Source organism: Talpa occidentalis, unplaced genomic scaffold (genome assembly GCF_014898055.3).
Source record: "Talpa occidentalis isolate TD23 unplaced genomic scaffold, MPIMG_talOcc4v2.1 talOcc4.15, whole genome shotgun sequence".
Classification (NCBI taxonomy): Eukaryota; Metazoa; Chordata; class Mammalia; order Eulipotyphla; family Talpidae; genus Talpa; species Talpa occidentalis.
In genome coordinates this window covers 88,300,708-88,327,053 of record NW_023601543.1, presented here as the reverse complement: position 1 = coordinate 88,327,053, position 26,346 = coordinate 88,300,708, and the positions used below count along the sequence as shown (strand labels likewise).

Sequence of the window (26,346 nt, the reverse complement as noted above, 5' to 3'; positions counted from 1 at the left end):
GCAGCAGGGAGACAGAGAGGTCTGCTGCGCCCTGTGAGTAGCTCCCTGGCCGGGGATTAAACTCGTGCTGCAGCGGCTGTGGAGAGCCTCATAGGTTGCATCTTAACCCCTTGCACCACCAGGGATCAGCTTCTGGCCTAAAGTCAACACTCATCCAGAACTGCACCCCCTCGCTCTTCACTAGAGGACACCCAGGCGCCTCCTGGACCATCTGATATCGCTCAAGCGCGCTCGGTGGCTACGAGGCAGAGAGGAGGCTGGGGACAGAATTACGAGTAAAAAGCAGAAGCTCTTGTGATTAGGGTGTGATATGTTCCGCGTGATAAGGGCTCGGGGTACCCTCTGGAAGAATCCTTGCAGCCTAGCGACGCACGTTCAGATATTTATGGCTCATCGTCGGCCTTGGCATTGGCTTCAAACGTGTGTGGGCGCCAGGAAAGTGCAGGAAACAGAATGGGGGTGAATCGTCATCGTTGCATGGAGACTACGGGGTCTACACAGCCCCCACGGAGACTCCAGGGCAATGCCCATGTGCTCTCAGACCCCTCAGAGCTGGGCACGACACCAGAGCATCCAGGGCACGAGACCAGGAGCTTCCCGGTCATCAGAGGCAGGGAGAGGATCAGCAGGGGTCTCTGGAAAGACCCCAGGGGTTCCCAGGCCCCCAGAGAGGGTGATTTGGCTAAGCCACTTTGCAACTGGCTCCGTGTTGGAACAGACTCGCCCCCAAAAATACTTGACCCCATCATTGCTTGAGTTGGAGACCAGGGACCCCAGAGGGTGATGTTGGCTGCAGTGAGTCAGCAGAGGTGCAAGTGTCCAACACCCCGATCTTCTTGATCCTGGAGGAGAGTTGGGTGATGCTTTCCGGGAGCCCCAAGTGCAGTGGGGTCGTGGTGCAGGTCAGAGGCTGGTTCTGCCTCTGACCCCAAGTCTGCCTTTCCACGTGCAGGAGCCGCTGGGCTCGGCCATGGTGACCCTGCTGGACGTGGCCTGCTTCCTGCTGCTTCTGAGACCGGGGTGCCGCGGAGGACACCCACAGCCGGGTAGGTGTGGGGACACCCAACACAGGGGGCTTCAGGGGCCGCAGCTCCAGCCCTCAAACAGGAACGCACCACACCCCAGCCAGGGGAACTTGGGTACTTCAGACCAAGCCAGCTTTGGGGTGAGGAGAGAGCTGAGCACGGGGCCCCAAAGCAGCTGGGGTGTCTGCTCTTCTGCCTGTATTGGGGACAAGGCGTTGCTAGTAACAGAGTCTCTTGGAAAGCAGGGAAACCTCCTCAGAGGGGGAGGAGACATAAAATGGGGAATGCTCTGGAGAGGTGGCACAGGCAGGAGGAATCCCAGGGGTGATGGGGCACCCCCTTCCCGCAGATGCAACCAGAGGCTGGGAGATGGCCCCACTGCCTGGCGTCTCCTCTCACGGAAACTCCAGGCCCCACATATCACCCCCTGGATCGTGACAATTGCCAAAGAGGTTGTGCAGGTAGAAAAGGACAGACGTGAAATCTGCAGGGAGAGGGTGTCTGCAGGTCTCCTCTTATCCTCCACGCCCTCTTGGGGACGCCCCTAGAGGGGGTCTCACAGAGCTTGTCTGCACCCCCCGCCAGCTCAGAGAGGACCCCCAGAGGACACCCCCCATTCTGAATGCCTTGGAAGGGGGAGCTGTCCCATTCAGCAGCCCAGAAGGACCCTCTTTTGTCCCCACCAGCAACAGAGTCACCCGTCTCTGCACGGCTGCTCCAGCGATTATGCTGCGGCTTCTGCTTCGTTATCAGAGCCGAGCTCGTGGGGGACGTGGGCGCCCCTCGTGGTTTTGATCCGCTTGTTCCCTGCCGGCCGGTGAGGCTCCTGCCTCTCTCCACAAAGCTGTTAATGTCCCTGAATGGTTCACCTTAAGATCAAGTAAACGGTCAAAACTCAAAACCCTCAAAATGGATCCGCCATGTGACCCAGCAATTCCGCTCCTCGTAATCTACCCAAAGGACACAAAAACACTCATTCAAAGGGAAACCTGCACCCCTATGTTTACTGCAGCCCTAGTTACAATAGGTACGACTTAGAAACAACCCAAATGCCCCAAAATAGAGGACGGGATCAAGAAGATGCGGTCTGTATACACTTTGGAATACTACGCAGCCATGAAAAAGGTGCGCTCTTGCCATTTGGGGCCACGTGGATGGAGCTGGAAGGGATGCTGCTCAGTGGAATCAGTCAGGAGGAGAAAGGAAAATACTGGATCGTCTCACTTACAGGAGGAATGTAGGGAAGCCCAACAGAGGGTCAGGAAAAGACAAAACCTGTAGGGTGACCACCGATCTGAGCAGGGAGAGGGGTCATAGCAGGGGAGGGAAGAGCACCAGGGACCATGGTGATGGGTCACGGGTGATTTGGTGGGAGATTCCTGGGGACCACACCTGAGGGGAGAAATCAAAGGTTGTGCAAACACGAACAAAGATGGAAGAACATGAAAGAAAAGAAACAAAGCGTCTTGGCCATCCCTGGAGCCCCCACCTCAACCCCAGAAGCAAGGAACCCCCCACAACAGCAGAGGCCAGTCAGCCAGCACCTTCTGGCTTACTTCACGGCGCCCAGGCCTTTCCAATTCCACCCACGTTGCCGCAGATGCCAATAGTTCGCCTTTTTCATAGCTGCGTAGTATTCCACACCTGCCTCATAGACTCAGAGGATGTGGATTTAGTTCAAAACTCAAAGCCTCCAAGTGGGAGGCCAAGAGCCGACATCTTGGACCCGTAGAGTCTCAAGAACGCGTTTCGATGCATGCTGGAGGCTGCTGGTTCTGTGAAAATCAAAGAAATCAGCAGGCGGGGGCCCCTCGCTCACCACTGCTGCATTGCTCTGTCCTTCCAGCCCCAGGGAACGTGTCCCTCATCTCAGACATGAAGCTGGACGCACGGAAGAAAACCCTGACCTGGACCAGCCGCTGGAATGTGACTCAGCAGAAATGCAAAATCGACACCCCCCAGGACCCGCCCACCTGCGCGGACCCCCAGGTGAGCCAGCCAGGTGGCACCCCGGCCCCCCGGGAGCCTCACACTCGCTTTCCGGTCCTTGTTGGGCGCAGGGATCGCGTTACTCTCGGGGCCGAGGGCCGCAGCCAGCTCCCTACCTGTCGGGGAAGAAACCCACGTCTCTTGTATACGCTTGGGCTCCGTCCTGGGGACCCCCCAGACCCCGTGGGGACAGAGTCACAGCTCTCACGTGGGGGGCAGCCTTCTCCGCGGCATGGAGCGTGGGGGTGCTTTAGAGCGAGCCAGGGGCGCCCTCCTGGATGCATTTGGGGCCGAGCATCCCAGCCCGTGTTGAACAAACCCCAACGGGCAATTAAAAGTCCTGGGTTTCCCAGAACGGCCGCCCGTGGGCGCGCCCGCCGGGAAGGAAGTCACCAGGCCGGTGCCCCGTAAAGCGCCCCCCAAGGGGGACCCCAGGGCCTGTCAGAGTCATTCCGGGCAGCTCCAAATTGTCTTTTCGCATCCGTTCATCTTCGTCTCCAGCTCAGAGTCTTCTTTGTTCCAGAGTCACATCTTGGGGCGCATTGTTTGGGCCTTGAGTAGACAAAGGGGGCTCCGCTGTGCCCCCTGCACAGGATGTGACCCCGGGGGCGGGAGCTGCCTGGAAGCGGGGCCCCGCGGGGGTGATCGGGGCGCCTGCTGGCTGCCGGCCACCCCACAAACGTGGCCTTTCTCGGATGCCCAAGGGCTGCCGCCCTCTGGCCTGTTCTTACGGGGCAGGAAGTTGCCGCTTCCCCTCCGGGCTCCGGGCGTCGGGCAAACCACCCAGCCGCCGAGTCCAGCTGCTTCCGTGTGGACAGCTGACCTGCGTGCGGGTTCCAGTCAAGGGCTCAAGGGGGGCCTGTGTCCGGGGCTGGGACGGGGAGGGCCCGGGGCCTCATGGGCACAGAGAGGGGTCCCCCCAAAAGGAGGGGCCTCCCAACTGAGACCAGGTGCTCTGGGCGGCTTCTCCATGGAAAGCTCACTTCTGGTCAGAATTCAAATCCTAGGTGAGGGTCCCCCAAATTTCATTCTTCTAGGTGACTTTGGGGTGTCTCACGAAGTCCTGAGACTCCCCTGAGTGTCCAGGGGCTCGACTGAGTGTCCAGGGCTCGATATGCCAAAGAGACAGGACTTGGGGGGCCTGTTCTGAGCATCTTGGGGATCTATTCTGAGCATATTTGGGGTCTGTTCTGAGCGTCTTGGGGGGCCTGCTCTGAGCATCTTGAGGGGTCCATTCTGAGCACCTTGGGGGGCCTGTTCTGGACATGTTGGGGGTCTGTTCTAAGCATCTTGGGGGTCTGTTCTGAACATCTTGGGGTCTGTTCTGAACATCTTGGGGGTCTGTACTGAGCATCTCGGGGGCCGTATTGAGCATCTTGGGGGCCAGTTCTGAGCATCCTGGGGTCCGTCCAGAGCCTCCCTTGGACTCGCTCCTGGCCGTCTCCCCAGGACTCCGGCAACAACACCTTCTCCTGCGCGTTCCCCAACTCCGTGCTGCACGCCGGCGCCACCCTGACCGTGACCGTGTCCGCCGACGGGCAGCAGTTCCAGGAGGTCCTGCCGTTTCACAACCCAGGTGCGCCCCCGCAGCCCCGCATCCCGCCGGCCCGCACGTGCCCCTCGCCGGAGCCCGCGGGCGCGGCCGGTGACCCCCGGCGTCTCCAGGCAGGGCGGGCTCCGGCGCCGAGAACTTCTCCTGCCTCATCTACGACACCAGCGCCATGAACTGCAGCTGGGCCCCGGGGCCGGCCGCGCCCGCCGACGTGCGCTACCGCCTGTTCGTGTGGGCGTCCCGGTGGGTGTCCCGGGCACCGCGCGGCTGCGCCCCTCCTCCGCCTCCAGCTCCGGGGTCCTCCTCCGGCCGGGGACCTTCCAGGGCCTCAAAACTGAGAGAACTTCCCCAGGCTCCCGCCTCGGGACGCCACAGATCAAAGGGGGAAATGCTCTCCCGGCCCCAGATCACAGCCCTGGGGTGCTGACTCCCCGCCCAGCCGTGGGGTCCAGGCCCGGTGCGCTCGGACGCCAACCACGACGGCAGGAGGAAGAGAATTTTCAGGGAGTCGAGTGCTGGGGAGGCCGGAGGAAGGGTCACCTCTGCCTCCCTGGCTAGCAAAGAAAGGGGTTGCCCTGATTTGGGGGAGCAGGGCTGCTTTGGGGGAGCAGGGCTGAGCACACAGCACCGATGTTTTATTGCCTAAAACCCAAGTCGGGCAGAGGCGTGCGAACCTGGCTGAGGCCACGGCCTGCTTCCAGGGAGACGGGTGCGAAGCTTTCCTGCAGATTAACGGGGCGACCGAGCCTCTTGGGTGCACCCCCGGCCTCTGGGGAGCCCCCTCCTCTGTGTCTCTGATCTCCCGGCTCCGGCCGGCCCGGGCCTCAGCTCCAGTCAGCGGCTCCCGCGCCTTCCCGGGCCCAGCCGCGGTGACGAGCGGCGGACTCTGCCGTGTGCTGAGCGCCAGCCTCGGGGAGTTTAGGTCCGTTGCCGGGGTGTCCTCGGGGACCCCAACTCATGTCGCAATGAGCTACTTCGTCTTCCGAGCGAGAGCACCGCCGCGGTCCCCCCCGTGCTGTGCGCGCGGCTGAGAGGCTCCCCAACTTTGCAGTCGCTGAGCTGATCCCCGGGCTCTGCACACGCTGCCCACGTTCCCGTGACCCCCGAGTCTGTCTCCTGCCGTCGAGGCGGGTCTCCCGGGCGGGCCGGGTTTCCCCGGGGGGCCCTCGCCCCCAGGACACCGTCCGGACTCCCCGGCGGGGTCTCGCCTGCTGCAGGGACGAGGCGGAGGCCGAGTGCCCCCAGTACCTCCTTAGCCCCGCGGGCACCCCCGTGGGCTGCCATTTTGGGGAGCTGGCCGCGCCCACATCCGCGGACAACTACTTCTTCCTGCTGAACGGGACCAGCAACGAGACAGACGTGCGGTTCGTGGACTTCCCCCCGTTCGTGGCCACGCAGATGGGTAAGTCGGCTCTTCCCGCCGCGTCCCCCGAGGGAGCCGCCTGTGGCTGCGGCAGAGCCGGCCGGGCCCTCGGCTGGTCAGCAGGAGAGAGACACGCGGTTCCGGGCTTGGACAGGTTGTAGAAACCAGACTCGCGGCCCAGAAGACCCGGCTCGGTCCCCAACGAGGACCCGCCGACGAGCCGCCGGCCGCGCAGACGCCGCCCCGGAGCCCAGGGGAGGGGCCCGGCCGAGCCCCCAGCCCGGGCAGGGCGGGCGAGGCCGCATCCTGACTGTGCAAGCCCGTCCTCACGCTTTCCTGGCGCCCGCGTGTGCACAAATCACCCCGAGAGCAGCCTGAGGGCGGTTTGGGGCCCCAGGGAAGTTTCGGGGCGCAGGCAGATTTGCAAGGGTGGAATCTGGGCGAGGAAGGGTCTACCCCGGGGGATCTGTGCCGGGTCTCCAGGCAGTGCAGCTGTGACCTTGGGCACGTGGGGACCCCGCCGGGCACCCCGTTCGTCCGCAGGGGTCCTCCAGTCCCGAGCCTCGGCCCCCCACTGGGCACCGAACCCGCCCCGTGTTCCTGGGCCCCGTGAGGGCGATTCCCGGAGCCGTGTCCCCTGCGCGCGCCGCGTCCCGTGGCCCGGGCGGCACCTGCTGGGTTGGGATTTTTATGCAGCCGGACACGCCAGCGACTTGGGGGTGACGGAGCACGTGGGGCACCCATGCAGGTGCTGGGGGTTCCTCGCCTCCGCTGTTGTGGGGGTTCAGGTGGGGGCTCCAGGGGCGGCCAGGGGTAGACCGAGGACTCTCCCCCCTGCTGGCGTCTCCGCCTGCAGCGCAGAAACGCCACAGAATGGCGCCGGGGGAGGCTGCGTGGCCGGGTGGGGGCTCCCCAAATGCACACTCACCCCCAAAGCAGGGACTCCTCCTCCCGCAGCCAAGAAAACAGACCCGGGAGGCGCCGTCTGCTCGGCCCGGCGGCCGCTCCCGGGCGGGGTTTCTCGCCTGGCGCGTCGTCGTGGCACCGTTTTCCCTCCCGCAGAGAAGTACAACCCCCCGGCCAACCTCTCCGCGCGCTTCAACGGCTCCCACCACCTGGTCCGCTGGGACAACCCCAGGACGCGCTTCCGGCTGAGCAGCCACATCCTGTGCTACGAGCTCCACCTGCAGCGCGAGGTGAGACCCCCCAGGCTCCCCCTTTTCAGCTCATTTTGCCCTTTTATTTTTCTGTGATTTCTTTGGGGACCTCACGGGCGCCTCACACGGGCCATGGGCGCCTCACACGGGCCACGGCCGCCTCACACGGGCCACGGGCGCCTCACACGGGCCACGGGACACAGGTGACCCCCACAGGCGCACACTCAGACTGCGTGCAGGGGCAGGTGACCTCATGAGGTCTCTGCACACGGGAACTTCTGCACAGGTGGCCTCACCTGGGTGGCCTCACCTGGGTGGCCTCACCTGTGGCCTCACCTGGGTGGCCTCACCTGGGTGGCCTCACCTGTGGCCTCACCTGGGTGGCCTCACCTGTGTGGCCTCACCTGGGTGACCTTACATGGGCAGCTGTGCGTAGGGGACCCGGCACAGGTCACCCTGCCCAGGCGTGTCCCCACAGGTCATTACACGCAGGTGACCCCACACAGGCAAGTCCCCGGGAGTCACACAGGGGGGTCGCTCGGGGGAGCTAACCCTGGAGCTCAGCTCCGTCCTGGGCGGGCGGAATCGGTGGACACAAGACAGAGCAGCAGGAGGAAAAGGTCGGCTCCTGCCCTGGGGAGCTCGGAGTAGAACGGGGTGCCCGATGCCTGCCAAGCTTCTCAAGGAAGTGGGGTTCCCTTGGAAGAAGGACCCGGGTTTCTCTGACAAAGACAAGCAGGTTCCAGGGGACCCACGGGGTCGAGGAATCTGAGCTGTTTCCTTGATGCAGCCCCAGGGAGCTCTCAGCCCTCCCTGGGGCACCCCAAGTGGACAGTTCCCCCTTCCCAGCAGCTCCCTGCTTTCCGCTTCTGTGGGCCCCAAATACCATCTGCTGAAATCCCCACCTTGCCAGTTCTGGGGGCCCCACGGGCCCCGCATTTGCACCACGGCTCAAACAGGCCAGTGACCACTTCCCCGCTCTCTCCTGCAGGGCAGCCTGGCCGCGCGAGACCCCGTAAGTCGCTGCTCCCTCGCCCTGGAGCCTCGGTGACGGTCACGCCTCCGTGGCTGCTGGGGGGCTCGGCCTGGCTCCCGGGCCTGCTCCCGGGTGGGGAGTCCCATGGGCGGAAGCCCCACTGGAGGTCACTTGCGGCCCCCCAGGACACCATCGAAGCCCCGCGGAAGGATGAGCCGGGCCAGGGCCGTGGAGTCCCCCAGCGCCCACCCTCTGGAGCTCTCCAGGCCCCTCCAGCCCCATGTCCACGTGGGGGACCCGCCCGGGCCACCAGAAAGGGGTGCAGGCGGCAAGAGAAGGGACCGCACTCCCGGGCAGGGAGCTGAGTGGTGCCCGCTGGGCCGAGACGAGGTGCCCTTTCGCGAGTGGACAGGACAGGAGAGGACACGGCCCCTGTGCATGTCCCTAGGCCCGCTGACCCTCTCCTTCGGGGACCCCCGCCCCTCTGCACGCTGCAGGCCCCCCAGTGCGGTCAGCGCCCCCTCCTGAGCTGGGAGCCAGGGCCGCAGGCTCTGCAGAGCTCCGAGATGGACACCGTGTCCGGCGCGGGGGGCGCGGGAGGGTGGTGGCCGCGGGGCGCGTGCAGAGCCCCTGGGGCGCAGCGGCGGGTGAGGACGGGCGGCCCCGAGCCCCACGCACGTCAGGCCCCTGCCCACAGCTCCCCCCGCAGATGTACCGGAGGGGACAAGACGAGAACGTGCTGCCGCTGCCCGCCGCCGCCGTCCCCGCGGGGAGCTTCCTCCGCGCGCGCCTCAAGCACGCCTACGCCGGGGCCTGGAGCGAGTGGAGCTCGCCGCTGCACCTCGGTGAGCCCCCGACACCTGCGCACCCCAACACGCAGCCCCCCTGGTTTGCATCTCGCTGCGTGAGCTCCTCTGTCCCTTCTACGGGTCCTGGGGTGCAGACCCGTCTGGGGTCCTTGTTGCGCCAGGCCTGCCCGAGCCGAGTTTGGGGTTCAGGACAGGGACATATCTTTGGGGGGGTCATGGAACATTGAGGGGCCCTTGCAGCAGGGGGGACATTGCACAGTTCTCTATGCTTCCCCTGCCCCCTCCCCCAATATCTGAGGGTCACCCCATGAGGAGTCCCCTGGAGTCTCCGGTCACTCTGGCCTCCACCGTCCTGGGGTGTATCTAGGATCCAGGCTGCTGAGCACCCCCATCGCAGCAAGGTCACTCCCAGGGTCAGCAGGGACAGATGACTCCGCTCCACACTGGGGCTCCCTGACTCCCCAGAGACCCCGCCATTCCCTCCTCCTTTATGGGGGTGGCGAGGGGCTCCCCCAAGGGACTGCCCTGCAAATGGACAACCTCATCACCCAGAAGAGTCCAGTAGGGAACCCAGAGGCTGCCCCGAATCTGGGGTGACGGACTCCCTGCTGCTCCCCACTCACCTGCTCGGCAGGACGGGCAGACACCTCACAAGATCGGGGTTTGCCCAGTGCCTCTCCGGGGGCCCCTCCTCACAGTCCACTTGGGGACGGCCAGGACGTGAGTCTAAGTGAGCCCTGGCTGGACGCCTGAAGCACCCAGGCCGCCCCTCCCCGAGAGGAGCAGCTGAATCCACGGGTTCGCGGCTCCCAGAACCAGCCCGGACGGACGGGTCAAGCCTGCGACCCCAAAGGGAGCCCCCTCTGCAGTATATGATGCAGCGAACCCAACTGCACCCCCTTTCACATTTCACAGTCACGCATTCGTTCCTTTGGCTGTGCTGATGTCGCCTTGGAAACAGCACCACGGAAATGGCCTTGTGGGTCCCCTCTGGGCCGCGGGGTGTAGAGCAGACGGGCCGGGGCCGAGGGGTGGGGATGCAGCTTCCAAGTGGGAGCCTGGTCAGCAGGCCGGTCACTCCTGAGCCCATGCTCTGCCCACCAGGTCTCCCCGAGTCGGACCCCAGCGGCTCCTGGGTGCACCGGGCGGGCACGGCGGTGGGGGCCACGGCTCTGCTGGGCACGGTGCTGACGCTGGTCTGTAGAAGGTGAGAAGCGGGGCCGGCTCGGGGGGCCAGGGCGCGCGGCGAGGGGTGCACAAGAGACCCCACGCGCAGGGCTGTTGTGAGGGCAGGGCGGGGCGAGGCGGTGCCTGCGGTGGGGCGGGGGGCGCCTGCCTCGCTGTGCACACCCAAGGGTCGCCCAGGGGCAGCTGTTCTGCAGCTTGTTGGGCCAACTGGGGTCCAGGAGTGAGAGGGGGGCTGGTTGGGGCTGTGGAACTATGTGTGGGTGTGTGGGGAGCCTGGGGTGCTTGGATAATCTCAGGCTCCTTAAGGAGTGCTGGGGTGCTCAGAGAGTAGCCTAGAGGTTCTCAGAAACTCCCAGGTTGTCCTCAGAGAGACTGGGGGCCCTTGGAGAGGTTGGGGGCCCTTGGAGAGATTGAGGGGCCCCTGGAGAAGCAGAGGGGCCCTTGGAGAAGCTGGGGGCTCTTGGAGAAACTGGGGTCCTTTGGAGAAGGTGAAGGCCCCCTGGAGAGGCTGGAGGCTCTTGGAGAAACTGGGGGGCCCTTGGAGAGGCTGAGGGAGTCCTTGGAGAGGTTGGTGGCTCTTGGAGATGTTGGGGGCTCTTGGAGAAGCTGAGGGGCCCTTGGAGAGGCTGGGGGCTCTTGGAGAGACTGAAGGGTCCTTGGAGAAGCTGGGGGGCCCTTGGAGAAGCTGAGGGGTCCTTGGTGAGGTTGGGGGCCCTTGGAGAGATGGGGATCGTTTGGAGAAGGTGGAAGTCCTCAGGGAGACTTGAGGGGTTCTGGGTGCTTGGTGAGTTCCGGAGAGCCCTGGGGTGCCTGAGCACCTCCTGAACTCACATGAAGGGTCCTGAGGACACAGCAGCCCCCCAAGGCTCTGAGCAGAAAACAGAGTCTCAGGGGAGCCCTCCAGCACCCGGATGGGGGGCCGGGGGCCTGCCGGGCAGCCGGGTGGACACCCCGTTTTCCCCACAGGAGGCAGAGTCTGTCCCCTCCCAGCCAGCTGCAGGCACTGGCGTCTCCCCAGGGGAGCTGCTCCCCACCCCGGCCGCGAGCTCCCCACCTTCCCTCCCTCTGTCTCCGCCAGGTTCTCCCTGCAGCAAAGGCTGTTCCCGCCCATCCCGCAGGTGAGCAGCGAGGTCGCCTGCAGCCTGGCGTCCGGCCCCCAGGTGAGTGTCCCCGGCCCTGCCGGCGGGGAGTCCGGCCTCGGCCAGGCGCTGCGGGGACCGACACCGGCCGGGGCTGGAAGAGGGGTTCCCTGTCCCCGGCAGCCTCCCCGCCGGCCCCGGGGAGATCACTGAACGCTGCAAACACGGTCTCTGCTGCCGGAACATTCTCCTGCCCGGAAAAGCAGACCCGCCCCGTGAGCGGCCACCCCAGCCCGAGCACCGCAGGCCCCTTGCCATCTGCGGACTGGCCTGCTCTGGACACTTCCTCCCCGCCCGCCCGGTCCGTCCCTCTGTGTCTGCCTCTGTCCCTGGGCCGTCCGGGAGGAGCAAGCGGCGGGCCCTCCTTGTTCGGGGCTGTGTAATAGTCCCTCGCGTGGCCAGACCGCGTGTCCCTCTGCTGGTGGACACGTGGCTGTGTCCCCGGCCTGGCTGCTGTGAACTGAACTGTTCTTTGCTGCAGATTTCAATTTTTGAAGGTTTTTAGGACACACCATGGATTTCAGGGGTGCAGGATGCAACGTGGCATTTACAGACGCCCCCAAAGCTTCCACCCTCCGCCAGGAGTCGGCCCGTCACCCACTTACCCCACTGCTGCCCCCTGTGGCCACTGCCGAGCTGGCCCCGAGCCTGAGACTGTCCATTTTATCTTCGTTTCTGCCTCTTGCCCGAGGGGTGCACCTGGCGTCTGTCCCGGGTCTGCTGAGGCCACTGAGCTTCAGCCTCGGGGCGCGTGCACCCTCTGCCCGCGGCGGGATTTCTGCTTTCTTGTGCTCACCTGTACCCCAGGGTACCCCAGATGTGCCGCACACCTGCGGGTGTTTTCTTGATGGTAGGACTCCATGGGGCATGGGGGGTGCTCTCAAATCACCCCATCTTTTCTCTTTTAGAAGCTCTGGGATGGGGGATCCCCACCAGTGGGCTGGCTGGACCCAGAGGAGGTGCTTGTGGTGCAGGAAATGTGGTGATTCTGCAGCGGAGGCCCGCAAGTCCAGGCCGCTGCAGCAACCCCCCCAGACTGCTCACACAGACACCCCAAGATGCTCACAGCAGGCTCCCCAGATGCTCAGAACAGACCCCCAGATGCTCAGAATGGACCTCCCGAGATGCTCAGAAGGGCCCCCCAAGATGCTCAGCGCAGACCCCCAAGATGCTCAGAGCAGACCCCCAAGATACTTAGAACAGGCTCCCCAAGGTGCTCAGAACGGACCCCCCGAGATGCTCAGAATGGACCCCCCAAGATGCTTAGAACAGGCTCCCCAAGGTGCTCATAAGGGCCTCCCAAGATGCTCAGTACAGACTCCCCGAGATGCTCAGTACAGACCCTCCGAAATGCTCAGAAGGGTCCCCCAAGATGCTCAGTACAGGCTCCCCAAGGTGCTCAGAAAGGACCCCCCGAGATGCTCAGTACAGATCCCCCAAGATGCTCAGAACAGACCCCCCAAGATGCTCAGAACAGGCTCCCCAAGGTGCTCAGAATGGACCCCCCGAGATGCTCAGAAGGGCCCCCACGATGCTCAGTACAGACCCCCCAAGATGCTCAGAACAGATCCCCTGAGATGCTCAGAGGGCCCCCCAAGATGCTCAGTACAGACCCCCCAAGATGCTCAGAACAGGCCCCCAAGACATGTCACCTGGGCACATGCATTATTTTGAGTGAGATCATTCGAGGGTCTCATAGAAGGAAATTGGGGCTCCCCCAGAATCGGGGTTTGCACCAGAAACAGCCCTTCTGTGGGGAACCTCTCCCTATAGCAGGGAAGCATCTCACCCCAGAGCACCTGGTCTTGGGGGCGAGCCCCCTCCTGCGAGCCCCCCACCCCACGAGCCCCCCTCTCCCCAGGAAGCCCCACCCCCCTCACCCAGAAGCAGGTCCCCACACTCCTGAGCCCCGTGCAATTAAACCGGCTCTTTTCTCCTCAATCTGGTGCTGAGTCCTCTGTCCGCTGCTCCCCAAGCCCCTCCTGCACCCCGTTCCAAGGTTGACCCCCACCCGGGGCTCCGATGCGGGCGGGTGTCGACAGCGCGGGTGTGGACGCCGGGGTCAGCGCTGGCCAGCAGGCGGCCTGAGCTCCGAGGACACCGTCCCGGGGCCCCCAGGGGAGGCGACAGGCCTCAGGACACCCCCGGGGCCGCCTCTCCCGGGCCTGGGGTCCACCCCAGAGTGTGTCCGGGGTGCAGCCCTCCCGAGGGGGGCCAGGAGCCACATCCCGGGCGTGGCAGGGCCCAGCTGGCGGAAACCACTGGGGAAAGAGGAAGCTTGGGGACATGGGGTACACGGGCGGGGGTGAAGTCCCAGGGCCGTGGCCCCCAAAGGAGGCTGTTTCCCTCCGGCCACCTGTGCTCCGGGGCGACCCCCCCAGGCCGCAGCCCGTGCCCTGCTTGGGGTTCGCTGCAGTTTCTTTTCCTCTCCCGCCGGGCAGCTGCGGGACGGAGTGTGGGCGGCGCCCCATCACCCTGTGACCCGCGGGGAGGGCCACGCGGACTCTCGCTCTGTGCGGGGCCTGCTCTGGTCACCGGGCTGAGGAACGCGGGGCCCTCAGGTGGGAGCTGGAGTGTGTCCCCAGGACGCTCAGGACACGCGGGGCTGGGGTGCAGCGGAGTGCGGGGCCTGGAGATGGGAGAAGCTCTGGGCTCCCCAAGTTCTCCCCTGGCCTCCCCACAGCTGGGCTTCTGCCCTTACCCTGCCCAGAGACGCCTCCTGAGAACAGGCCCCCAAAATGCTCAGAACAGGCCCCCAAGATGCTCAGAACAGACACCCCAAGATGCCCAGAACAGGCCCCCAAGATGCCCAGAACAGTCCCCTGAGATGCTCAGAATGGGTCCCCCAAGATGCTCAGAACAAGCCCCCAAGATGCTCAGAACAGGCTCCCAAGATGCTCAGAACAGGCCCCCCAAGATGCTCAGAACAGGCCCCCAAGATGCTCAATACAGGCCCCCCAAGATGCTCCAATCAGGCCCCCAGGATGCTAAGATCTGACCCCCCAAGATGCTCAGAATAGGACCCCAAGATGCTCAGAACAAACCCCCAAGATGCTCAGATCAGACCCCCCAAGATGCTCAGAACAGACCCCTCAAGATGCTCAGAACAGGCCCCCCAAGATGCTCAGAACAGCCCCCCAAGATGCTCAGAACAGGCCCCTCAAGATGCTCAGAACAGACCCCCAAGATGCTCAGAACAGGCCCCCAAGATGCTCAACACAGGCCCCCCAAGATGCTCAGATCAGACCACCCAAGATATGCAGAACAGGCCCCTCAAGATGCTCAGAACAGGCCCCAAGATGCTCAGAACAGGCTCCCCAAGATGCTCAGATCAGGTCCCCCAAGATGCTCAGATCAGACCACCCAAGATATGCAGAACAGGCCCCCAAAGATGCTCAGAACAGCCCCCCAAGATGCTCAGAACAGGCCCCTCAAGATGCTCAGAACAGACCCCTCAAGATGCTCAGAACAGGCCCCCAAGATGCTCAACACAGGCCCCCCAAGATGCTCAGATCAGACCACCCAAGATATGCAGAACAGGCCCCCAAAGATGCTCAGAACAGCCCCCCAAGATGCTCAGAACAGGCCCCTCAAGATGCTCAGAACAGACCCCCAAGATGCTCAGAACAGGCCCCCAAGATGCTCAGATCAGGCCCCCCAAGATGCTCAGATCAGACCACCCAAGATATGCAGAACAGGCCCCCAAGATGCTCAGAAAAGACCCCCAAAATTCTCCAAACAGATCCCCCAACATACGGAGAACAGACCCCCCCAAGATGCTCAGAACAGGCCCCGAAGATGCTCAGAACAGGCCCCGGGGCGTCCTCTTGACCCTCAGACTGAGGCCGAGCTCCCCCACCGTGTCTCTGGGTCCCCCCTCTGGGTCCCCCCTCTGTCTCCACACCCCAGGCCCCGGAACAGCAGCCTGCGGGGTGTCTCACGCGCCCCACGTCTCCTGCTCCCCTGCCGAGGAGGCTCCGCATCCACTTCCAAGTCCACCCGTGGCGTCCAGGGGCCCCCGTCCTGACTCCTGTCCCCCCGCCAGGCCCCCCTCCGCAGGGCGGCTGCAGACGAGAGTCAGGGTGTCTGGGGGGAGCTGGTGCTGCCCTTTCTGGGGTCCCACCGTCCAGCCCGTGTCTGTCTCTTCTCTGCTGAGCCCCAGGTGTGGGGGTTTTGTGCGGGACAGGGAAGTCCTCTGGGCTCCTGCACCCCCACTTCAGGCATGCCGGGATGGGGGTTCCAAGCCGCCTGGGCGCCCCATTCCTGCTGCTCCCCATGGCCGTGAGGACCCAGTTTCTGGGGTCCCCTGGTGATTAGTCTTCTTCTGCCTCCAGGGGAGTCTGGGAGCTGGTTTGGGGCCCTGGGAGAAAACAGAGGAGACGGGAATCTCCTTTGGAGACCACCCCAGAGACTTGGGGGGCCCCGGGGGGCCCCGCCTGGTGGGGCCGGGGGCTCAGTCAGTCCTGGGGTCCAGGCCATGGACTCAGCCTCCCCGGGAGCCCGTCGGGCCGGCGGCCACGTCCCCCAGCTGCCCTCTGAGGCCCCGGGGCTGTGGCCCCATCTGGCAAGGGCGGTCGCCTTATACGGTCCCCCCCAGGCGTCCTGGCCCGTCTGGGTCAGTTGCCACGTGCCCAGCTGCTCCCCAATAAAGTCACGTGCTGGGCCCCCAGCTGGACGCCCACTGGGGGGTCGGGGGGATGCAGTTGAACCCCGAGGTCAGTCCCGGAGAAGGGGCTGCCCCCGGGGAGGGCAGAGGACGCCGGAGCCAGGCCGGGGCTGGGGAGCAGCGGAGACCCCAGGCCTGAGGCCGGGCACCCCAGAAGTGACCGCTCAGCGCTGGGGGCACAGGGCCGCTGCCGGGCGCCCGGAGCGTGGGACAAGCCGGGCAGCGCCCATCGGGGCCGGGGTCGGCCCCGGGGCCTGTGGGACTTTCCGAGGGGCGCTGGGGGAGCTCGGGTCACTCTCGGGGGTCACGTCCCGGCTCAGGATGTTGCTCAAGGACTGGGCAGCCCGGGGGAGCAAAGAGGAAGGAGCTGGTGTGAGCAGAGGAAACGGGGTTTGGAAAGCGGGAGGGGGGGCCGGGGCCGGGCAGAGACAGACAGAGAGACAGACAGAGACAGAGACAGAGAGACAGAGGCGGAGGCGAGCGAGGGCTGGGGAGACCCCGGGTCCCCCAGCGGCCCCCCCAGCCTGACCCCCGGCTGGGTGCCGGGTGGAGCCGCCGCGGAGCAGCTGCCGGAGGAAACAGCCGCTTTCCCTTCCCAGCCCCGCCGGCATCACGCGCCCCGCGGAGCCGCAGGGGCCCCGGACTCGGGCCAGCAGGACGGCAGCCGCAGGGGCCCCCCGCCTGGACGGGGCGTCCAGGTAAGACCGGCCAGGAGGGGGAGCCGCTGGGGCCTCCCCAAGCCCTCCGGCTCCGGCGGCAGAGACCCAGGGCGCCCAGCTGCTGCCCGTGCGGGGCCCGGCCGGAGGGCGGCGGGGGTGTCCACTCCGGGGCCCGCTGGGGGCTGCTGGCCCCAGGGTCCTGCCGGCGGCGGGGTCCCCTGCGAGGCGCCCGAGGCCACCCACGTCCACGCCGCCCCACCTGGCGCTGCCCCTCCGTCCCCACTGGACGTCCCCAGAGGTGCCTCCCGATGGACACCCTTCCGCTGCAGCAGCCCAGGGTCTCACTGCTGCGTGGCACCCCCCGTGCACCCCGAGAGCCTCAGCCTGTGGGTTTGGAGCCCCCGGTGTGGGGGGGTCTCGTGCGGGGAGGAGCCAGGGGCAGGCTGGGCTGGTCAGGCAGCTCCTGCCCCCGGGATCCCAGGACAGGCCCCCTCACCCCAGGCAGGCGGGGGTCCTGAGCCCCTCTGCTGACCCCATCCCCAGCCTCAGGGGCTTCTCCACGGCACCCCCCACTCAGAATTTGGGGTGAGCAATTGGGGATGGGGGGTGAGGTCCTGTGAAAAGCTCAGGGCCTGGGGACGTCCACTCTGGACGGGGGGGGGACCCCGTTCAGCCCACGGTTCAGGCCTCCGAGCCCCTGACCCTTTGGGGGTCCACTGGCCAGACTCCAAAGCCCCTGGGGCTGCAGGGCAGGGCCGGGGAGCAGCGGAGACCCCACTGTGTAGGGCAGCACGGCCCCGAGGGACCAGAGAGGCTGGGCCCCTCGCCCACTCCCAGCCCAGCTTCTTCAGGGGACCCCTGGAGGGGGCGTGATCCGTGGGGCTCAGTGACCCCTGCGCAGGGGCTGGCCCCAAGGCTAGGAGGGGTCGAGACTTTGCTGGGGCGGCCGCCCGCTGGCCCCCGAGGCACAAGCACAGTCAGCACCCCGAGTTTGCAGCTGACGACGGGGAGGGTCCATGCGGGCGCCCGCAGCCGTGGGTGGAGACGGTGGGCCCTGGGGGGCCCCCAGAGCTCCCCAAGGGGTGGACGCAGACAGAGCTGGCCGCAGGGACCCCAAGCGGGGCCCGGGGGGGTGTAGGTTTCCCCCCTTTAATTCAACTTCCTTCCAGGGCCTGCTCAGGGCATTTCCTCCCGCTGACCGCGGCCGGGGCCAGAGCCAGGCCGCGCACACGCCCGGGAGCTCGGACAGCCAGTCTGGCCTGCACACGCGCGCACACACGTGCACATGGACACAGGTCTGCGCGTGAATGTGCATGTGTGTGCAGAGCGCTTGCATGCTTGCAACGTACACAGGCACACGCTGACACATGCACACGTGTGCACATGGGTGTGCACACACATCCATGTGTGTGTCCAGTCGCCTGCAGTACCTGTGAGCTCACATGTGTGTGAGCTGACATGCAGCGTGAACACACATGCATGAGCCTATGAGCGTGGCAGACACATGCTAACACGCAGGCTCAGACACAGTCACCCGTGTGCACGCGGGCCTGCAGCTCAGTGTGCACACATGTCATGCACACACGTGCCCACACAAAGACACAGCTCTTAGCAGGCACTGATACCAATGCACGTGTGTGCACATGTTTGCAGACATGTGTGCACGCGCCGGGTTAGGACACGTGTCATCACACATACACAGGGCTGGCTCACGTGAGAAGCCGTGGATCCGCACATCACAGACACGCCAACATGAACGAACACTTTTAATGCACGCATGTGCACTGCAGCCACATATACACACCCCACACAGCTGTGTGCACACACATGCAGGCTCGCGGAAACCCATGTGATGCAGATGCACGTGCACCCAGAAACATGCGCACACTCGTGCAGACACGCAGGAGCACGACACTTGCAGGCGCGAGTGCACACATGGGACACGCATGGCAGCCCGGACGCGTGTGCACACACGGGCTGCAGGCGCAGGGACCCTCCCTCCTGGGGGCGCCCGGCCCCTCACGGCCGCCCGAGAGCTCAGCTCCCCCCTCACCTGCCGTCCGGGCTTCTCTTGCAGCTCCGTCTCCGCGGGAGCAGGGAGCCGCCCGGCCATGGCCGCCCTCTGGCTGGCCGCCCTCCTGACGCCCGCGTGCTGTCTGCTGCCCACAGGCCCGGGTAGGCACCTGGGGGGCCCTGGGTTCCCAGTGCCGACCGACAGCCCGCAGGAGAGCCCGGGCGTCCCGCGGGCTCGTCCGGCAAAGCTGCGCCACCCGCGCCGGCCGGGGGTGGACGGGACGCCGCCGAGGGTCATCCCCCCGCCGGGACATCGTGTGTCCACCTCGTCTGTCCCCGGTGGGGACAGGCCAGGAGGCGGCAGCCGCGGGGGCGGGAGCTGCGTGCGCTCGTGGGTCACCGAGGTCCTCACCTGCAGAGTCTGTGCAGGGGACCCACATTCTGCCGCCCGGGGGAGGCGAGGCCATGCGGGTGGCTGCCGGACAGGAGGGGAGTGTCCTTGGACGCGTGGGCGGAGACGCACGGGGAGACCCAGCAGAGACGGGGGGACGTGGCCACGGCTGGGGCCCCCGACGGTGCTGCCCCGTGGGGACACGGCGGCCACCCCGGGTCTTCACCGGGGAGCCCATCGGGACCCGGGCTTGCTCTCGGGGAGCTCCTCACTCGGGGTCGTGCGTCTCGAGTGCTCGGCGGGCTCCGCAGCTTTTCCACGTCTGTCCACGCTCGGAATTTCCGTCTCTGGAGACGTTTGTCCCGTTTTCCTTGGGCGCGAGCTTCTTCACGAGGCTCCTTGCTCTCGGGGTCCGGATCTCGGCCTCTGCGGATCCGAATCTCCGTCCCTCTCATGGCAAACGGGCCCCGTCCTTCGCCGCTTCACCTCCCCGCGGCAGCCGCGGGGTCTCCCGGTCCAGCTTCCACTTCCCGGTCGCCGCAGGACGGTCTCTCGTTCCAAACGCTAAATTTTGCACAAACAGGGAAAATGAGCTGATTTCTGAGATTCTGGGGGGTGGGGCTGGAAGGGTGAGCCACAGAGATCAGCCCGGCAGTCGCACATGAGACTGTTCTCAGGGCATCGTCCGGCCGGGTGGCCAGGCCTCTCCCCCACTGCCATCAGGACATACGGGCGTCGCCCGGCCCCCCTAACTCTCCCCTCCACGCGCCAGATCCCCGCTCGCCGCCCATCAAGAACTTGAGGGTGGAGCCACGTGAGGGGAGACTGACCTGGGACCTCAGCGGAGGCGTCTCTGGAATCACGTGTTCTGTCGACGCCAGCCCTGACATGCAGGTGAGCCGCCGGCGGCTCCGTGTCTCCCGTCGAGTCCCCACAGAGCCCCGGCCCGGGTGGAGCCCTTGGAACTCAGCACAGCTCGAGGGCAGGCTGTGGCGAGAACCCAACCTACTCATGACCAGCCCTTGAGACCCTCCACCGTGGGTGCCCCGAGTTATTCTTGGGTGACCAGCATCCGGATCACGGCCTCGTGTCAGTCTACACGGGAGGTTTTTTCAGGAATCGCAGGATGGAGCGGGATTTGTGGTGGGGGTGCAAGGACGGTTCGATACCCACAGGCCAATCGATACACCACAAGAGGGCTGATTCCTACCACCACTTACTCGGTCAAGAAAAAGTTCCCCAGGGCCTCCCTGGGGGTGCAAGGGGTTAAGATGCAACCTGTGAAGCTGTCTCTGCACCCCGAGTTTGATCCCCTGGCCAGGGAGATACCCACATGGCACAGCAGACCTCTCCTGTCTCCCAGCTGCTCCCCTCAGCAGTGGGTTTCAGTAAATCAGCCTTTTCTTCTCCCCACTCTGTCTCTGGGGAGTCCTCTCACCCGCCCCCCCACCTCTGGCCTGAACCCCAGCTCTTGTAAGCATCAATAAATAAATTTTTTTTAAAAAAGAAAGAAAGGAAAAGCTCCCCACAAATGAATAAAAAATAAGTAACGTGGTTGGTTGACTCTTTCTGGAGACAGGAGAGAATATTTGGGGAACCCTAGATAGCCCCCCTGTTTATCAATTGATCTATTAATTTCGTTATTCAGCCCTTATATTAACTGAGCTATTGAGCTTGACGACATCATGACTTGGGTCCACACCTTTCCTTGCGTTTCCTCGCATTTTGGCTTCCTCTGAGTCTCCATCGTCATCCTCTTATTTCCCGGGGTTTCCCGTGGCAATTGGGTTTCTCATTCTGGCCTTCGAGATGGACCCTCTCCCTCTCTTGACCCATGTGTGGAATTAGGGTTTACAAAAATTTCCTGTACTTACAACCTTTTACTCTAGTTTCTATAGTTTATTATATTATATTATTTATACATTATTTATATATTATTTATATATTATTTATATATTTATATTATTATTTATATATTATTTTTTTAAAGATTGATTTATTTATTTATACGAGCACTGGGTCTGTCAGAAGCACAGGAGGGTGAGAGAATCCACCAGAGCCAGAGCGGGGAGCAGAGCAGGCAGAAGGACCGAGGTACACTGCTGAGGGGAGCAGCGGGCAGCAGGAGAGGTCTGCGCGCCATGTGGGACCGTCCTCTGGTGGCCGGGGAGCAGCCGGGGATCGAACCGGCACTGCAGAGGCTGCGGGCAGCTTCGCAGCCCAGCGCTCAACCGCTGCGCCACCGGGGAGGCCCAAAATCCATTTTATTTTTTAGAATAAGTTTAGCAGCCAAAACAGGGCAAGATACAGAGATTTCCCAAACCCCCCACACATGCACAGTCTCCCCATTATCAGCACCCCCCCCTGCAGGGACACTGATTACCATCGAGGAACCCACATATCGATACCACACTGTCACCCAGAGCCCAAAGCCCGTGTTAGGGTTCAGAACGGTGCGGACATTCTGTGAGTTCCAACACGCGTATAATTGCACGCACCGAACGGAACAATCCCGCTGCCTCCCACCCCCCCAAAAAAATGCTCTGGCTCTTCACCCCATCCTGACCCCTCAGCAATTTCCCGTCTCCCTGTTACCAACATCGCTAAAGAACTGCTGGCCGGGGGCTGGGAGCAGCTGCTGTCCCTGCAGCTCAGGCTGGGAGAGACAGATCCAAATCTGTCAAGAGGAGCAAACGTTGCCAAGATCAGACTAAATTCTCTCGGCACCAATCACGACTCTGTCTCCTCAGGCGACAAACAACCAGTACTGTCTGGTCAAGCCCTACCTGGTTGAGAAATGCAAGGCCAAGAACTTCACGGTCACCGTGAAGAGTCCGCAGAGGTTCTCCACATCCATCCTATATCCTCCACAAGGTGAGGGCCCCCTCCTGCCCCGCGTCGTCGCCTTGGGGATATCGAAATAAGGACTTTGAGCCCACATAGACCCCGGAGATGATTTTAAATGGGTGGGTCCACCCTTTAGAGGTGGCCATAACTTGGGGATAGGGGGGCTGGTCTCCAGCGCGCTCCATCCGGGTGCCCTCCACTCCCGCACCCAGCAATATCCCTGTCCAACCCCTGGGCCTCCCCCTGCGCCCTCGGGCACCCAGCCTGCTTGGCGCTCCTCTCCAGCGAAGACCCTCCCAGAGGAAGCCTTGCCTTGAGAGGTCAGAGCCCCAGGAAGGGAGACAGAGGCCGGCAGGATGTGCGCAGGGAGGGTCTGCAGCCTCAGAGGGTCCCGGGGGGCCTGCGCGGTGGACACGCCCCATCCCCAGTGGAGCGAGTGAGCCTGGGGCGCACGGGCTGCTCCGGATTTGCACCGCGTCGTCCTGGGGGCACAGGCACCGGCAGGGCCCCTCGGGGTGACTCCTCAGGCCGCGTGCGCCCTCGCCGGGGTGTGGGGCGGCCGAGGGCGCGCTGACCGGGTCCCTGTGTCTGCTCCTCTGCGCACCCAGAGGGGACGCCCGGGGCGGAGGCCGCGGGGCTGGAGTGCTGGGTGCACGACGGGACCGTCCTGACGTGCCGCTGGGGCGCAGGCCCGGCGGCGCCCCCCGACGTGCGGTACCGGCTCTACTGGGAGGACCTGGGGTAGGTGCTGGGCTGGGGGCTGCGGGGGGCGCCCGGGGGGCTGCGGCCGAAGCCAGCGCTCCGTGGACACCCCGTCCGCCCCCAGGAGCGGCGCGGAGCGCGAGTGCGCGCGGTACCAAGTGGACGCGCGGGGCGCGCGCGTGGGCTGCAGCTTCGGGGACGTGTCCCGGGCCTCCGCCCAGCTCCAGCGCCTCCTGGTCAAGGGCCGCGCCCAGGGCTCCGCGGTGCCCTGCTCTGAGGTCATCGCGTCGCTGAGAGAGATTGGTGAGGTCCGGGGGTTCCTGGTGTGGGGAGCCCTGAGCTCTGGGCTCCTCTGAGAGTCCTCCCGCGCCCGCGGGTGCCGCTGGGGACACGATTTCTCCCCGTCCTGGAGCCGGGGAGTTGGGGCGCAGGGTGGGGTTCGCTGAGGGTGGCTTCTGGCCTCTGATGCCCCGGCCGTGTCCCCCCCGGTGGACGTAGGGAGGGTCTGATGCCTTCTTAGAAAACCAGAGGAGGCTGGAGGAGGTGAGGACAGGAGAGGAACAGAGGGGCGGGCTCTGGGGATCCCCACGTGAGCTCAGCCTCCTGGGGGTGCAGGCAGGGGCTGCGGGCTGGGATCCTGGGGTGCACACCTGAGCAGCTGTTCCCAGATCACCCTGTAGTCAGAGGAGCCGGAAACTGGGGGGCCAGAGCACTCGGGTGGGGCTGGGCTCTGCACCCACAGGGTTGTGCAGGATCAGGAGGCCCTGGGGCGACTGGGAGGCCAGAGCAGGGATCTCTGAATCTGGGGAGACCAGATTCCAGCTTTAGGGGTTCCCCAGCACCATCAGCTGTGGCACCTTCCAGGGTGGGGACCGGTGAGCTGCCCGGGGCTGAGCATGCTCCTTGGGGAGGACGGAGAGGCCTGGCCCTTCCCGCCTGTGCCCCCCCAAAGCAGAATAAGTGCCCCCCTGAATGTGAAGGGGCAGGAACGGCCCGTCCTGCAGACGCGCGGCCAGGACAGCGGCCGCCGCCCCTGGACACTTCCAGAGGGACGCGGGGCGGCGGGGAGGGCAGCGTCTCCTGGGGGTGTCTCCGGGGTGACCCCACATCGGCTGGACTCACCGGGTGGGTTCCTTGGGGTTTCAGAGAGACTGAGCGCCCCCAACCTGACCGGCACGTGCAACCACTCCCACGCCGTCCTGCGGTGGGAGCCGCCCAGCCGCCTGCAGAACTTGCTTGTCTACGAGCTGCAGCTGCAGAAGGTAGGGCTCGGGGGCCCGCGGCCGTCCCTGCACGTGGGGTGCGGGGTCCAGAGGACACAGCCGGGGACAGACGGGACGCAGGTCCCGACACCTGCTGGTCGGCACCCTCGGGGAGGTTTACTTCCTTACGTGCGCCTTGTCTTGGTCGCGGAGCCACTTTTCCTTTATCCCTAAAATTGCTCCAAAACCAAATATATTGTTGAAAGGAATTTTTGAGCGAATCAGAATAAATCAAGACCAAGAACTTTTGAGCTAATCAGAGTATTAAGATATATAATCTGTGCTCACTGCCTGCGCCCCCACAGGCTCCCCCCAGGAGGCTCATCCCCTTGCGGCCAGGAGGACCCCAAGGGGCCCCGGCCCCTGTGCTGGACACCCCCAGGGCCAGCTGCGTGTCCCGAAGCTCCTGCTTTGGCTGCTCACGGGCCCAGGGTGCCCCTGCAGAGCCACCTACTCCGCGGGCCCCGCCGCAGAGAACTGGGGAGCCGGGGGGCTTTCTTAAGGGAGGGGAGCAGACCCCCCACCTGCCGCCTCTGGCTTTTGTCTTGCAGGAGGCGCATCCGCCTGAGCAAGTGACGGTGAGTGCCCACCTGCCCTCACCGGCCGCGCCCCAGGAGCTGGGTCAGGCCTCCCGCCTGTGAATTGGGGAGCCCTCCCTGTCCCCCGCAGGTCCCCTCCCTCTCCCCGAACTTGGGAATGGCTGTGATTTATTCTCTCCTTGTGCAGCTCACGGACAACTGGGTGGTGCTCCCCAACCCCGGGGACTTCGTGCTGAGGATTAAAGCCCAGAGTTTCCTCCCCAGAAACATCTCCAGCGAGTGGAGTGCTCCCCACCGCTTCAGTGAGTGGGGACACCCCGCTGGGTGCGGCCCCCCGGTGCTCCGCCGGCACAGGAGGGGGCTGGCCCTCCCCTGCGTGACCCCAAAGAGCGGACCCTGCCCCGGAGGGCGGGGGGAGGGAGCCGGCCGCTGAGCCCCAGGGCCTTGCTGTCCGCACACAGTGGGTCTGCGTGTCCAGGGGGGCGGAGTTGGGCTGTGGGGTCCCCCGCCCTCCGGGAAGGAGGTCACCTGGGTGCCAGCTGCGATTTGGGTCTGGCCTGGTCCCCGTTCACGGCCTCGATGACCTGGGAACGGCCCTTTCAGGGGGTGGCCAGCGGGTAATTTGCTGTGAGCCCGATTGCACCCCTGAGTGGCCGTCGGAGCCACTGGCCCCTCACCCGGGCTTCAAAGCCAGGAGCTGCCCGTCTCCACCTCCCTGTGCCCGTGGCTGCTGGGGCTTCAGAGGGGGCCAGGCTCACACCCAAGGCCCCTGCGTTCTCCGGACCCGGAGCCAGGCTGGCCTGTCCCCCTCCAAGCTGCACCCCTGAGCCGCTTCTGGGTCACGGTGGCCGAGTCCATGTCCTCCTGGTCTCGGGAGGCCCTGGGTGACCCCTGTCGGCCTGCAGGGCGCGTCCCAGCCCACTCCCCGTGGGCCCCAGAGGGAGACTTCTGAGAAGCGCCCCAGGGAGCCCCGAGGCCGCCCCCCCGGCCAGGCGCACCTGCAGCAGGTGCTCGCCTCAGGGACTGGGGTGCTGGGGCGCTCTCCCCGTGCAGGACTCAGTTTCCCCGGCCCCTGCGCGCTGCCCGGGCGCTGCCCGGCCTCGGCAGCCATAAGCTTCCCTTAGCGCCTTAGTGAGAAAGAATTGAACAAGCTGGGGGCGCGCGCACGTGCCCTCGCGCCAGGGCCCAGCCTCCCCGGGGCGCAGGCGCCCCCCGACTGTGCTGCGCTCTCTCCCCCGCAGGGTGCAGGCCCGAGGGCGCGCGCACCGGCGAGTCCGAGGGCGCGCGCTCCGGCATCCTGGTGGCCTTGGCGCTGGGGACGCTGCTGCCCGTGGGGGTCGTGCTGCTGCTGTGCTGGAGGTGAGCGCCCCGCGGGCCGGCTGCGGCGACCCTGCTCCCCAGCCCCGTGCGTCCCGGCTGCGCCCCTCCCTGCGCCCTCCGGGCTGCGCGCACTTGGGGAGACCGCGCGCTTTGCGCCCAAGGTGACCGGCTGGAGAGGGGCCCGGGGCCGCCTCCGGACCAGGTCTGGGCGCGCTCAGGGGCGCACGCGCCTCCTCCCCGTGGGCGGGGGGCAGAGACCCGGTCCCCGCGCCTCCAAGGGGCCGCCGCGCGCCCTCAGCTCACTTTTCTCCTCCCAGGTACTCGCTGGCCCAGAAACTGTTCCCTCCCATCCCCGGGGTGAAGGACCCCCTCAGGGACCTCCTGGAGGAAAAGATGGTGAGTTGGGGGGCGGCCCCCGCTGGCGAGGCCTCTGGGGTCCTGCTGGGCTCCGCCCCTCACCAGAGACCCGGCCCCTCGCAGGTGGTCTCCAAGGACACTGAGGACTGCCCCGTGGCCCAAGTGCAGGTCGTAGGGGAGACGTGAAGCTGGATGTTCGGAGACCCTGGTTGCTGGGTTCTGGGGATACCTGCACCCCCAGTGGTGCCCCAAAGGTGGGGCAGAGACCCCAGGGCCAGTGTGAGCTGCTGCTGAGGACCAGGCGCCGTGCTCCTTCCCAAATAAAGAACTTTCCACCCACCCAGGGCTGCGGAGAGGAATGCAGCTGCCAGCCCAGCACCCCGGGACCCCCT

The 26,346-nt window shown here is 65.2% G+C and overlaps 1 protein-coding gene across 1 annotated transcript; it reads left to right on the top strand.

Moving 5' to 3' along the window:
- Positions 1–271: 271 nt before the first annotated feature.
- On the top strand, positions 272–26,346 carry LOC119245760 (uncharacterized). The gene is made up of 25 exons (XM_037511718.2): positions 272–275; positions 953–1,046; positions 2,872–3,014; positions 4,464–4,590; positions 4,680–4,809; positions 5,784–5,968; positions 6,992–7,125; positions 8,078–8,101; positions 8,772–8,907; positions 9,976–10,078; positions 11,138–11,219; positions 12,107–12,180; positions 16,464–16,562; positions 18,601–18,698; positions 19,700–19,821; positions 21,678–21,801; positions 22,383–22,515; positions 22,601–22,779; positions 23,623–23,738; positions 24,290–24,316; positions 24,465–24,601; positions 24,968–25,161; positions 25,519–25,636; positions 25,915–25,993; positions 26,078–26,346. Exons 2-25 carry the CDS (start codon positions 971–973, stop codon positions 26,138–26,140), a joined length of 2,703 nt encoding a protein of 900 aa, XP_037367615.1. The 5' UTR covers positions 272–275; positions 953–970; the 3' UTR covers positions 26,141–26,346.